We start from the raw sequence: 14,764 nt of genomic DNA on the forward strand, positions 1-14,764 counted from the left end.
CAGGAGGTGAGGCGAGTAGAGAGTTTGTGTGAAAGCAGGGTGGCAGTGAAGGGGGTAGGGGACTAACCTATGCACACATTTTCATCGTCCAGTTCTGCCGAGGCATTGCGGTAGTATCCCAGCTTGCATAGCTGGCAGTGCTGGCCCCTAGTGTTGTGCTTACAGCTCACGCAAATGACGGTGTTTAGCAGCTCGATGTAGCTGCATCGGTTGGAGTGGCCGAAGCATTCGCAGTCTTGCAAAGAGGGAGAACGTGTGAAGGGGAGAGAACAGAGAAAGAGAGAAAAAGATAGAGAAAGAAAGAGGGAGAGAGACGCAGCAGGGAGTGTTGGAATTGTTGCTGTTGCTGCGAGCGCTACGGCGGTGGGGTTAGCAAGAGTTTGAGCGAGGCGCCATGGCATGCAAGGTTAAGAATGGAGAAATTGCGTTGTGGAAGAGGAGAAAAGAGATGTTGGGGAAGTGATGAGAGGGAGGGTAGTTCATGATTAGTCTGGCATGGGCACAGCCAGAGTTAGAAAAAGACATCACATAAAAAAGCACGGCATTAGTAGGACTCGGAGAGGTCACATCACTTCAAGCACACCACAACACGAGGCAAGGGAGGCTCTGTAATGATGGCACAGAGACACGGTCACATCGGGAACACCACACAGTGTAAGGCAGGTCAAACCATGAATGAGATGGATCTTTCAACCCAGGGAATGGTGTGGCAGACTTTTGAAATTGTTGTCTAATTGATCTCTTGAACGTCATGGTTGATTTGGTTTGAAGTAACGGGAAAAGAGGATGAGATGGAACTTTTAATGGCGCTTCATATCACAACCCTCTGTAATGAAATGCATAATTTCCAAATCTGAGAAACCCTTTACTCATCCAATATTTCTAAAATAGCTGGGTAGTTGTTTTTAAAGGTTTGTAGAATTACAGAGTTACAACCTAACTTAGAGAATATGCGAAACCTCATGCTGCAGTCTATGATACTCACTGGCAGCCCTGCCTTAAGGGGTGCAGGATGGGAAGGGTGCAGCCTCAGCTCAGCTCTCTCCAAGTGAAGATCAGTCCGCCGTGCTGAGTGACCGCTGACACCATGTGTCACAGAGCAGACAGATGTGACCCTTAAGCCTCACTGGCAGCCGTTTGGACAGAAAGCCCACTCACAGATCCAGAATGGGGGGGTTGGCGGATGGGGCTTTCGTCCAAGGGATTGTGGTTATTAAGGATCTGTATTGAGGTCAGGTCTCTCTGTCCACTCACTAACAACCCGACAAGGCTTGGAAATGAAGGAGAAGCAGTCTAGTCCACTCTACCTTTCACCTAAAGCGGTAAGTCTTGACCGAGTGTAAGCTAAGATCTTCTACATTAGATGCCTCACTCTTGCAGACATACTCTCAGAAGACAAATAATCTCCCCTTTTCAGAAATGGGCTGAGGTCATAAATCATGCACGCATGGGGAATAAAAAGTCTCGGATCTCGGAAACACGTTCCCCAAAAATAGTTGTAGTCTCACCCACTTTATTTGCACTGAAAAAGATATGATTCCAAGGGACTTTTATAGTGTTTAGAAACAATTCCATAGACGAATGAATCCTCAATGTGCCCTGTACAGTGAAAGCCATCAGTCCAGCACTGAGCTTGAGATATGAAGACAGAGTGCTCTAACATTGGGTTAGTGCTGCAGGGTTAAGGGGCTTACAGTTAAACAGAGACATCAGTTCATACAGTGAGGAAGCTTGGGTGTTATCTGGGGGGCAATGTATGAATACCAGAGCTCCTACCTCGCTTGCTGTTTGCAATGTGGACAGAAGGGGCAGTGGACAATGCAACTTGAGGAGCTACTAGACAAATTAAAAGAAGAAACAAACAAACAAAAAAAAAACATGATATTGCAATTAAACATAAAACATGTAATGTCAGAGAATTAAGAATACTGAGCATCAGGCTTAATAATAAATGTAACAATAAAAACGAAAGAAACATACGCAATAACAATGAATGATGGCATTGGGAAATAAGGAGTGACATTGCCAAGTGAAGTTGGCTGCATGTAGCAGCATCTGTTACAAATGCCTTAGATGCCGAACAATTCAAATATTATGGTCCTTCTTTTATGCTTCATTTCATTAACAAGTGCTTTGTATAATTCAAAAGCTCGTGTGTATGTTTCTCTAGACAGAAACTACCCCCTGACAAACTACTCTCCACCTCGGTGGAGGCCAGCCAAGAATTTTCCCTATAAATTTGTGCACAGGAGCATGGGTAAGGAAACTGGCTAGCAGTGAACACATCAATCCCTCGATTCCTTTCCGGTCATAAAACAAACAGTGGGAAAAAGAAATAATAGGCCCAGCCTCTGCCATTGTATTGGGAGACATAAGCCCCTGACACATACGCTTGGCTGCAGTCATGGAAACACAGAGCTGAGTGGTTGTGTGCTAGTTGTTTGCGAGGTGGCTGCACATCACATCTGCGCAATGGATTAAGCTGGGATGAGCCTAACATCGATCTGCATAAAACCACTGTGAAGCCTCTCCTGCTTTTCTTCCTGATGCGCTAAGATAGGACTGAGAATCCCTGGAAGCTTTATGGCCAATAAAAGTAGTAGAGTGTGTGTATAAATGTACCGTGCACACATTGTTTGAGAGGATAATGCACGGCACTCCAGCATGTTGCAACATGAGTGTCCCATGAGTACTCAAGCCTCCACTGAGGAGCCAAAAACCTTTATAATGAGCAAAAGACAAGCAAACTGAGGATGTTTTTTTGGTTTGTCAAAAAGATACCAAGACTTGGAAGGAGTAAGTTACTACGAACAAATGCTTTTATCTACCAAAGAGTCATTTTTTTGCTTCTACACCCCGAGATCAATGAATCTGTGAAAAAACATAGTTGTTGCATAATCTTAGATGCCTACCTTCTTTTCGGTTAGCGACACCTAGAGATGAGACATTCGGCCGAACTGCGTGCAATTGAGAGAAACCAGGAGTTATTCATGTGCACTTGTGTGATGCACTTTACAGATAGTCTAGGGTGGGGACTACGTGGTAGTGGACACACACAACTGGAGACACGAACATGTCCAGCATGACTTAAATCAGTAAATCAGGAAACAGCAAATACAATGGGGCAGGGCTGACATGGACGAGCAAAGAGAATGCATCCAAAGACCCATTAAGGACATTGGAGAGACGTTGTATGTAATTTGTGTGACTTCCATGGGCTTGCTGTGTATGCACATGTTTATGGCAATGGCAATGATGAGTGAAGAACTGAAGAAAAAAGATAAAAACCCTTTTAAACTTAGTATTTGAGTCATGGTTTATGCAAGCGAGTCTAAACTATGTATAGCAAATTAAGACGTTAGGGGGGCATTTTGTTTAATTCATCACATTGACTATGTAATCAATATCTAATTACAGTGTATTTCTGGTGGAGGAATAACAATGAATAAATAATGGCAGGTGTTGGGACTTGGAATGACGGACTGCTGTGGGTAGCATAACCTCATAATTACATACAAGTCGGTATTTCCGTGTCAGGGAAATACTTTGCGGTTGGAAATGGAGAGGACTCAAGCAAAGGGACGAATACGGATAAGTTTCCTCATCATGCCCCTTCATCTCTTCATTTGATCTTTCTGTCCTTTTGCTATTGACTCCATGAATCATGCAATCTTGGGTAATTAACATCCAGTGGTGTCTTGGCACGAAGCCTATTACCCTAACTACATGTGAATAGAGAACATGACTGCTGGTTATAAGGCCAAATCATTTTAGAAATGTCTTTTTACGCATGGGCTAATTTGTTTCAAACATTTTTTTTTACTGCATTGGAATTAAATAATACATTAGCTTTGGGCTTGGCATGTCTACTCGCTTTGACAATCACTTCTAAACCCCCTAGCATTGCCATTCATTGATTTCAAAACCGCTTGAACAAAAGACTATCATGCAGTATCTCTTGTCTCATCCTTTCCTTTCATTTTTAATCCCGCCAAAAATGTTTCACAACTGATCCAGTGTGGGGATTCTGGCATCGGTGATGACTGCTGCGTCTCCAGTGGGTTAAAGTCACTTGAGTCAGTCGTTGAGAGGCTCTTTGAAAATGACAGATTATCAAATAAAGAGGGCGCACCACAGCTCCACTCTTAAAAATTGTGAATTGCTTGTTGTTTTTTATCTGAATTCATGTCTTTTCTTTTTCTTTAGCATTTTGTGGTGAAGCCGTTTCCTCAAAACAAAACTGACTTGCGACAATATGAACAATTAAATTATGACGATAGCACACAGTATGCACTATTTGATATGAAAATAAAACACATGAGCAAACCACACTGTTCAGATCCAGAATGTCTAATTGGTAAAGTAAGTTCATTTTTTAATTATTCTGTGTTGGCGATTGATTGGATGTAATACACATCTGGGTGCCATTAATTATTTTGTTATGGGGAATATTCAGGTAAGGCGAACTAAATGAGAGCTGACGGATTTTAATCAATGCCATACCCATAATGAAATGCAATCTTGCAGAGCCAGAATTGTTTTTTTAAATATTAATTTCACTTTAATGGTCCGCATTAGGCAATTCTGCTTGGCTTAATAAACTTGAAATAGAATTGAGAAAAGTCAATAAGGAATTCAATTACCTTCAAACAACAACATGAAAAGTGCAGTGGTCTCTTTTTTCCCCCCCACATTAGCATTGCTTCTAGTCCGTTTAACAACCTCAAGGACATCCTAACCTTTTTTTGGCCACTCTGTTCTTACTTTATCAATGATGCAGATGTTAACTTGGTTTGTGTTTGTACTGAAAACAGCCTCATCCTCTTCCGTGAGATTTTATAAAAGTCAGAGTATTTAGAATTTCGTGTTATGCCAGTTCTGCTGTGGGAGGCTGCTGTCTGTGCTGCAAGGAGACAGCTACCCGTGAGAACTCTAAATCCCTTTGGGCCAATCTGGATGAGAAGTGAAGACTTTGGTTTGTCAGAGTGTCCTTTCTAGATCGCCCCCCACCCCCCTCCCAACACACTCACACACACACACGCACACAACCACACACATTATCAGCATGCACACTCTCTCCATAAAGCATTTGAGGACAGCCTTTGGACATGGTCTGGCCTGGCATTTGGATGGGACAGAGAGAACTGATGTGCAGCAGTGAATATGTACAATATGTATATACAACATGTATGAAGAGCATGCACACACACACACACACACACACACTTATCTCAAGTCAGGCCATGCATGGAGTCAAAGGTATGCATAATGTCTAAGATGTGAGGAGGTGGTGAAGGAAGCAAGCAGTGGAACTTTGGGAGGGTTGTTTGGTCTTCTTGGCCACATGTCCATTTCTGACTCTGACATAGCATTAGACTTTACAGCCAGTGTTCACTTTCTGTGCAATCTATCCCTCTAAAGCCTGATTAAATACCACCTGGGAACAATCTGTTTCCACACTGTGGCTTTCACAACATGTTTTGGGAAACTTGCCCAAAGGTCGACTTAGCTCGCAAATGATGTAAACAAGACGGGTGTGCATGTGTCCCTTAGTAAAACCTGGCTTGGGCTTTGAGTTGAAAGTAAGCCACTAGCTTTATATTGAAAATCAGCACTTAAAACTCAGTGATGAACAGAACTTTAGTTACATGAGAGGTAATCTGTACTTATCTTAGTGAATTTTTATTAGTGAAATTTACACAATATATGACTTGGGCCTCAAGCAAGAACTATCCGTACAAACAGATTTCTTCACATGAGTCATTTCATCAGGTTAAAATTAGTAATTTATGACAAGTTTGTGCAGTTATGACGGTTTGCTGAATCCAATATGGTACACTCGTATGTCACTGAAAAAAGTAAGCAAATACAAAAACGAGGCCCATTGTTTAAAGCTACAGTAGCAGATAATCTTGTCTACATCAACTCTACTGACTTCATAATGTATCCTCTTTTTAATATATACCTAAATTTATACACAATTTCATGAAAGCTGCCATTCGCTTCCTACAACTTAATGTCAGTCTTCATACTTTAGATGAAACTAGTGGACTTCTATCACTCTTACCAGTGCCAAAGTGTTAGCATGGAGCACAAGCACCAACCACATTGCAGCTATAGAAGACTTAGGCATCTGCTGTGTGTATAATCATTTGGCAAATATGTCAATCATTGGGGCCAGTTTATCAAAAACTTGCATGTCTCTTTAACCCCCGGGCGGTGTATGTAGGTCCAGGATCAGACAGGGAAGGGGCATTTTGGTAATCAATCTGCTGCTCTGGGTACAGAGGATGCTCAATAAGAACAGGGCAATAAGAAAAAAGATTGAGGAGAACAGAGTCAGGCTGTGAATGCACTTTGACTTGTTCAGTACAGTCCTATGGTTCCTGCATCACACGGCCTTCCAGGCAGCGGTAACCTGAGACATGGCACCTCTCTTCTTCCTCCTCCTCCTGAGGGGCTACTGGTTGACAAAGATAATACCAGCCGAGGCGCTTGCGGTTTATATTAAAATGACCTCCTGTGACATTATACTGCCAGAAAGGTCTTGGCACTTTAATAAAGTCTAGATGCTATTTATTTATAATGCATGGAAGGAGGGGAAAAAACAAATGACATTCGGCATGCAGGGCCAGGCAAGTGTTATCTGGTTGAATTGAGCCTGGATATAATAAATTAATATGCGTGCATCACGACAATATTGCCTCAAGCTATTGCTCATCTTTCTCCCTTCTAAAAAAAAGGTTTGTTAACTATTGGTGAGTAATCCTTCGTAGGAAGATTGATTGGAATCAGAAATGAACACTTGGCACTAAGTGGATGCTCAGAGTTGTATGGTGAAGGGTGGCATAATAGGCAAAGCAAAGCATTAAGCATTCATTATAGTTCCTTTGTGACTGTTTACTTACTAACTGGACCAATGTTATTGGGAATACCTGCAACAGAGGAAGAGAGAAAGAACAACTTCAATCAAGGCAGAAAACTGACTTACATGCATTTAAAACATTTTTAAAAAATTAAAACAGACTTTAGACAACAACTGCAACATTTCTCCATGAGACTAGAAGTATAATGGTAGTCCTGCCATCATCCCTTGCATTTGATTGAGTTCCCACACCAATTATTATGATTCATCTTTATGAGCTGCATACATTTCAAATGACACACAGTCTGAGGCTCTCCAGCATCTGTGTGGCCAGCACAGGTTTAGTCAAGGCAGAGGATGAAACGGGAAAGCAATGCTGGTGTTCCCCATGATGTGAGAGTGTCGTCTGTTGCATGTTTAGCATCAGAGTTCTTTGGTTTCTTCTGGTTTCCTCCATTATTTCTGCTTTGATGTCCCTGCGGTTGGTAGTGCCAGAGAAGGTTATTACTGCCCTCTCTCTCTCTCTCGCATCCCAAAAATGTACCAGAATCGCTGAAAAAAACAATTTCGGTGGACACAACAGGCTCACAGACTGTTGTGATTTTAGTTATTTTAAAGTTAAAAAGTTGCACACTGTTATAAGACGCTGCTCAGCACATCAGTTTTTCAAAAATATGTCTTGTCAAAGGCACATAACACAGAATTCTCATGCACACAGGCACACAATCACACACACAACACATCAAATGGCATCATATAGCAAACTCTGCCTCCGACGCTGAAGGAAGACATGTCTTATCCTGCTGCCTGCCTGTCCGTCCCTCCATCAAGCAATCCCTTGTGCCAGACAGCAACTGAGCAGATAATACAGTCTGTCTCATCCCCATGGTGACCAGATCTCTCCCACACCAGGACGTTAGCTGGCTGTGGATCTGAGGGGATTGAGACATTCACAGACTTCTCGCGCCGATCATTTCACCATCTGAACCAACCACCGTCATCTTGGTTTGGGTATTAATTTGGTCTGTAAATATGAATGACGCACACATTCACATCTGTGGCTGTTTCAGACGCCGTCGGGCGCAGGCAATTTTAGCAAACACTTTGCCGTTTTTCTCTTTTTGAATCCATTTTCTTCAAAGACACGTGAACACACCGGCGGTGTATTTTCGGACGGCACTGGCTTCAGAGGAATGCTTTGCTTTCAGGACATAGACGCCAGCTCCACTTTTTCTAATCATCCGTTTGAACGGAGGCCCTCCCTCCTATTTGTTCTACCCCCTGCCCTCAATAAGGCAGTCTGCCCATAAAAACAAACAACCCCCCCTTCACCATAGGAAGGGGAAGCATGCTGGGCAATAGGAGAAATCAGCCCACGTAAACTAGAGAAGAAGAAATTAAATAAAAAGGGTGCTTTCTTCCTCTCTAGCTCGCATCCCTCTCGTCATCCGCTCACTGCCACACCTAAGGCTGAGGAAGCTAAGGAGGCAAGCAGGCATCTGTGCAGGATTTTTTTTTTGGTGAGGCTTTTCATCTAATGGAGCCGTCACAAAATATCTCCAAGTGCTCAGGGGAAACATGAGGATTTCCTGAATGTGTGCGTGTGTTTGTGTACGTGGACTTTGATCAAACTCCTGTCATTCAATCACTCTCTCTCTCTCTGATCTCTGCCTGCCAGATGTATTTAAGAGCCAAATCTGTGACCTGTCTGAGAGCTGTGAAGTGCAGGAGGCTATGCTGACATACTGTATGGAGGCGGAGCATAATGGATGTCAAACCTCGAGAGGGTGGGCAGATGCTAACCAAGAGACAGGAAGGACGAGGGCAAGGGCGATCTGAATCACCTTAATCACCATGTTCACTTTGATTAAGCAGCATTGATTTTAAAACAAATATACTGATTTAAAAAATTGTAGCGCCTTTATCCAAACAAGGTACTTCATAATAAAGGATAAAATTAAAAGAACATGGATATACAATGATGTCTTCAATGAAATAAAAAGAATGATACAATTGATCACATATGAGAAATTAATCAAAATGAAGTTTATGTCCCATTGAGTGAACACAGCTGTAGAAAAACCTCACACAAATAATGTTGTACTCATATATCTCTCAACATATTTTCCATCTCCATCATGTCATATCATGGGATGGTTTCAAGTATGTGTGAGGTGCCCACATTCTGATTTATAAATAATATGAAATTATGTATTGTGCATGTACCTGTAGTGATTGATTATGGATATTTGAAGGATAATGCCAATATTTGTTGAAATGACAATACACATTGTACAGCTGAAGCATAGTCAGCACCAAATATTGATTTGATTTAGTTTTTTTCTGTTTACTGAACTTTGTTGGAAGTTAATTGATGAATAAAAACTATTGATATCATTATTTTTAAAGCATCCTCACTTTACTTTTAGTGTCTAAAACTTCTGCACAGTACTGTATATTTTCATTTATACTAATACTACGGATATGACCAAGCCATATGCAGGCATACTTGTGTGAAATCTGATTAAATGTATCATTTTAATTCATTTAGATAAATGATTTCAGGCAATGACATGACAGCAAGCTGTAAATATATATGCACATACATTCCTGTAGCCAAACATGCATTATATGAAGTTGTTCCAGTTCAGTTTTAGCTGTTTAACTGAACAACTCTAAAAGAAAAAAAATAAAGTAATGCAGTGCTAAAAAGGGCCTAGTTGAGTAGCTGACAGTGCAATAATACTCAGGCCCTATCTACATCTAGTCTAGAAGATTAGCAGTGGACCCACTACATTAAATGGAGAGGGATATAAATATAAAACCAGATAGAGAGCCAGAGAGAGACAGAGAGACTTGCTAGTGTTAGTGTGCGTCACCAAACTGTAAGTTCACAGTTTGAGCAGAGAGAATAAGAAACATTCTTTCTAACAGTGTTTACACAGAGAAAATATTTGCTGTATGTGACTGCTGTTTGCCTTCAGCTAAAAGATGAGAAGCACAAGTCACAAGTGATAAAACCCATCACACCATGCACAGTGAATATTGGTTACATTGTTATGAATAAAGCATGGAACAATGTACTTATTTTAATTACGCATTATGAAACAGATGTTGCATGTAATTGACTTCTAATGTGTTAATCTACTTATTCATGATACCTCACAGTTGTGTGACACTTGCCTATGCAGTTATGATGTGAATATAATGTACTTAAAAAACGCATCATTTGTAATTCAAACTGTTACCTAAATGACTACTCATTTGACAAATCACACGTTGTCAGTTTTGACTAGTCCAAGGCCAAATAACCTTGTCTTCCAGGTCACGATCTGGAGCGTCGATGGCCTGTCAGTGCAATTATTCGCTGCTTTATGAACAAACTGTGGGGTTCGAGCAGATGTCCAGGATCCCATGTCGGGTCATTCGATTAATTTTCAATCACCGTCTTTTCCAATCCCCTTCACCAGCCCGGCCCTGCCATTACGGGGCATGGCTGCAATCTAATTTTGTCCTATCGCACAGGAAGAGCATTAGGAGCTGCTTATGTTGACAGTGTGCTCCATTGATTTTTATGAGTTGTGCTGGGATCACGGTTGCGAGTCGCTGGGTGGTGAACGTGATCTCCGAGGGGTGTGTGATTCGATGAACATGATCTGTACGCACGTGGGGTCAGCACATGCGACAGACCGCACACACACAAATGTGGGCATGAAAATACAGTAGAGTACAGCCTGAGTCTTGTGAGGCATCAACTGATTTACAATAAATCTCTCTTTACGGGGCTGTGTGTGCTTGATGTTCATCCTTCACTGGTTCAGCTCAGTTATGCTGTCATCCATCTAAGACCATTACTGTAACCTTACTAATGGATCAAAAACCCATAATAAACATGTTCTCCCATGGATCTATGGGCTTTAAATCTTAGGCATGCATCCTATTTCCTTACTGAACAATCCAATCTGTCATTTATTCACCCTCAGTGTGTCTGTACATGTAGAGAGAGAAAGGACATCTTGGTCAAATTTGGCTGCTAGATGCTACTGTCAAGAGAACATTCATTTGTTGATGTGGAAGTCAGATTGTACGTGTTTGTTTGTGTGTGTGATTGTGGATGTCATTACATTGTTTCTGTCAGTATCCATTTGGCTTTGACCTTCGATATGTGTCACCTGTTTGCCTTGGTGCTACCTAGACTACTCTGGAAAGGGTCTTATCTGCTGAATTTCCACCGCAGGCAAAGTTGGTAATTACTTTCCCTGGCTGCCATCATTTTTATAGCAATCCATCATCATCTGGAGCTTTTTGGCTATACAGAACCCAGTGATGGTGACAGGCATTGCTAACTGGTTAGCAGCGGAAAGGCTGCCAAAACACAAGCGCACGGAATGCAACTTGATTGAATTCCTCAGGAGCAAAATTTCGGCTTGCCTCGCCGGAGTGCCCGGCTCGCTCGCTCAATCTCAATGTGTAGATCCGAATTGAAGGTGGCAAGTCTTAAAGTGCCCAGGAGCCAAGTAGGAAGAAGCACAGTTTAAGATTTCTGGGACTGAATGAGGTGTACATCGGTGGTGGTGGTGGCGGCAACGGGGAAGGCGAAGAAAAAATCTGGAGATGGAAGAAACAAATATTTGAAAGAAAGATTACCGTCACAGCTGCACCGAGCCGAGATGTGGAAAAGACAGAGTAAACAAGCTCGGTCTCTGGGGTGGTTGGGGGTGTTGTGGGGGAGAGAGATAGAAACACAAGCATGAAACAAAACCGAGAGATGGAGCGAGAACAGGCGGAGGCAGAGAGGAAGAAGAAGAAGGGGGAAGAAAAAAATTTGGTGGGGAAGAAGGGCAGGAGGAGCAACAGAATGAGAGGATGCAAAACAACAGACGATGAGTTTTACAAAGGAAAAAAGAAAGAGAATGGGGGTAAAATGGAAATTCAAATAGAAGTGGAACAAGGAACACAAACATAAATGAGTGGGTGTTGTGTGTCAGAGAGAGGGAGAAGGTAGAGGTAAAGCTATGTGCACACAGGCGAGCACGTTTATGTCTGTAGATGCATAAACACATGGCACTAATTGAATGCACAGTAGAGCTGTGAGCCTGAATAAAACTCACATTTTACACAGAGCTGTCTGTCTCACAAGGCTCACTGTGTTAAGATTTAAAGAGGAATGATGCTCAAAATAAATAACTTCTGTTTTATCAAATGATGGTGAAGCAAAAATAAGGCTTTTTTTTTTTTTTTAAAGCATCAACATTATTTTTTAGGGGGAACACGTGTATTGGCACATGTGTTATATGATTACATTAGTGTTGTATTAGTCCAGTAAAGCAGTATGTAAAGTAGTTAATAATGTTACCAAGGACTCATAACTATAATAAATGTGTTTAAAAACAACACATTTTTCAACGCAGCTCCTTATATGTTTGTAAAAATATTCCAGTCAAATCTGAATCTATTTCAATAACTTAATACAGGGAGCAGATCTTAGAGACCCATATACATAATGGTTGTTTGCATTCAGTCACAATAGAATGAGATTTATTCTGCAGTGGCATTATCAGTTCCTGTGGGATTTGTTCCTGCCATTGTAATATGTATAGAAACCGACTTCCTCTGTGCAAGAGAGAGGATTAATCAGAAAAATCTGAATTTGTGTGTCTGTGCAAATGAGTGTGAGGCATTATACGTGTGTGTGTGTGTGTGTGTGTGTGAGTGTGTGTGTGTTTGGTCACATTTCTGTGATCAGTTCCTCCCAGTTGGACTACAGGACTGATAATAAGGCTGTAGCATCTGGTAGTTTGGAATTAATGTACACTAATTAGACAACAACAGCAGAAAAATGCAATTTGTAAGTCATATAAAATAATATTTGCTGTTATTGTGACAGCCACCTCCTGATGTGACAGTGCTTCTTTTCATGCTCCACTTGGACACAGGAGATGTAGGGTTTTTATTGGGACGGAGGAGGGCTGATGTGGATCTTCTTTCCAGGCAGGGGATGAATCATTACAGTTAAATCCATTGCATGTCCATGCCTTTTACTGCTTTGATCAAAGGAGATGCATAAACTCTGGATTCAGCTAAGTCTGAACAAGTGTCTCCTAATCCAGCCATGACAAGGAATTCTACTCATTTTATCAAACTGCAGACATAACAAATGAAGAATTAATTTCTTAAACATTATGTGTCACTGGGAGAAAATTACATTTCCCAAATAAAATAATTTGCAAAATTTAAAAAAAAATGAAAAGAAACCCTGTTTCACTACTAAGAGATATTATTTAGTTAGTTCATTTCAGTCAAAACTCTCCACAAAAAAATCCTCTTCTGCTAAACCCTCAACAAACCAAAGGTTATGCACATCATTTAAAACTGTGTGACCATCATAAAACAGTAATGAAAGCAGGTGTGTGGAAGGATGTCTTCTTATTGTTGCCATAACAGCCATCATCCAACTCAACACTTGAACATTTACAAGGCTGTCACCATGCAGCAAGGCCACATGTCCCTTACATAACTTCACTGTCTATGTCGCCATGTACAGACAGGTCACGACCTTCAAAGGTTTCTTTGTTTCCTTTACAGCAACTGCATCTGTGTTTCTGTTTCACTTGAATTTGCACATATAAAATATATCCTGAGTGAAGTCAGAATGCATATTTAATTGGATTGATTACTGTAAAATTGGTAATCTGCAGTAATGAGTTTGTGTGTAGATAATGTGCATAATATGGCAAAATCATGTTTTCATTACTTAGTTTATATCCTCCAAAATAGAAATCAGCAAGTTAGACTGTCGTTTGTAATAAGTCAAAAATCTTGTCAAGCAGCTTTAAAGGTGCAGTGTGTAGAATTTAGTGGCATCTAACAGAACAGACTTGGCAGAAATGGAATATAATATTCATAAGTATGTTTTAATCAGTGCATAATCACCTGAAAATAAGACTTGTTGTGTTTTCGTTCACTTAGAATGAGCCCTTTACATCTACATAAGGGGTGGGTCCTCTTTTGTGAAGAATTGTCCAGAATTGAACAACCAAACACTGGCTCGAGAGAGGGCTTTTCGTGTTTTTTTGCAAGTTTCACGGCCACTGTAGGTTCTCCTACACACTTGGAAGGGGAAAGGGAGGGGAGTGGCATTCAGTTTGTTGTAATCTGCTACCTCATCCCTAGATGCCACTAAATACTACACACCGGTCTTTTAAATAATGACCCTCCCTGTTTCTGCATTAGCAGATGACCCTGTGTAATCTAGCATCTACCTTGCCTGTACCCTGTACATCTGGTCTGTCCCGCTTTGCCTTTAAGGGGAGAGTTTTGCTGTCGTACATAAATCAAACAAAACTCCACTGTCTGCAACAACACAAACACATGCAAGCACCAGGACCCAAGCAGGACACAACTTTTCAGTGGAACATTATAATGCAGTTTACAAATTGTAAATGCAATTTCTAAGCCTCTAAACTGTTTTGCTCTCGTCAGCTCTGCAGCTCATTAAATTTGTTTGCTAAATTTTGCTTGCATGTTTTTTGGCTTAGGCTAAGTGGTTAGCTAGCTATTAAACCAGTGGTTCTCAACCAGAATGCTGTGAAGCAAGATCAAGTGTACCATGGAATTTTACAACAACCAATTCATTTTTTATAAACCTGATACATCCTCCTTCCACATTCTCACATCAATTTTGGTAACAGGAGGGGGGATAATTATATAGCTGCACATCAAATGTCAGGATGCACATAATGAGCTGCTAGCAACATCTTATGAATGACTCCATCTATTTTATGATACAAGGAAGACAGTCCACATCAAGAAAAAAGAGAAAAAAAAACTGGCAACAGACAGTAAGAAAATTATCTTGAGTTATTTGGACTGTCTGGAGATGTCAGTAGCCCTCAACCT

The 14,764-nt window shown here is 41.1% G+C and overlaps 1 protein-coding gene and 1 long non-coding RNA gene across 9 annotated transcripts in view; one reads left to right on the forward strand and one right to left on the reverse strand.

The window, feature by feature from the left end:
* Nucleotides 1-14,764, reverse strand: part of ntng1a (netrin g1a) — a 105,310-nt gene that overhangs the window by 12,855 nt on the left and 77,691 nt on the right. For 2 of the 7 annotated variants that reach the window (XM_067578079.1, XM_067578081.1), the window contains exons 5-7: nt 6,909-6,935; nt 2,913-2,957; nt 1,777-1,833 (exon numbers count right to left, since the gene is read on the reverse strand). In XM_067578079.1, the coding sequence (XP_067434180.1) occupies nt 1,777-1,833; nt 2,913-2,957; nt 6,909-6,935 (129 nt within the window). Of the gene's footprint in view, nt 1-67; nt 236-1,776; nt 1,837-2,912; nt 2,958-6,908; nt 6,936-14,764 lie in introns of all 7 variants that reach the window. The other 5 variants (XM_067578078.1, XM_067578080.1, XM_067578077.1 and 2 more) reach the window with 4 other exon arrangements.
* On the forward strand, nt 973-8,848 carry LOC137173310 (uncharacterized). 2 transcript variants are annotated; one of them, XR_010925146.1, is made up of 2 exons: nt 973-1,322; nt 8,544-8,848. It is a non-coding gene; the product is annotated as an uncharacterized lncRNA (long non-coding RNA). The 2 variants fall into 2 exon arrangements; XR_010925147.1 differs by lacking the exon at nt 973-1,322 and adding an exon at nt 1,925-2,796.

Source organism: Thunnus thynnus, chromosome 21 (genome assembly GCF_963924715.1).
Source record: "Thunnus thynnus chromosome 21, fThuThy2.1, whole genome shotgun sequence".
Lineage (NCBI taxonomy): Eukaryota > Metazoa > Chordata > Actinopteri > Scombriformes > Scombridae > Thunnus > Thunnus thynnus.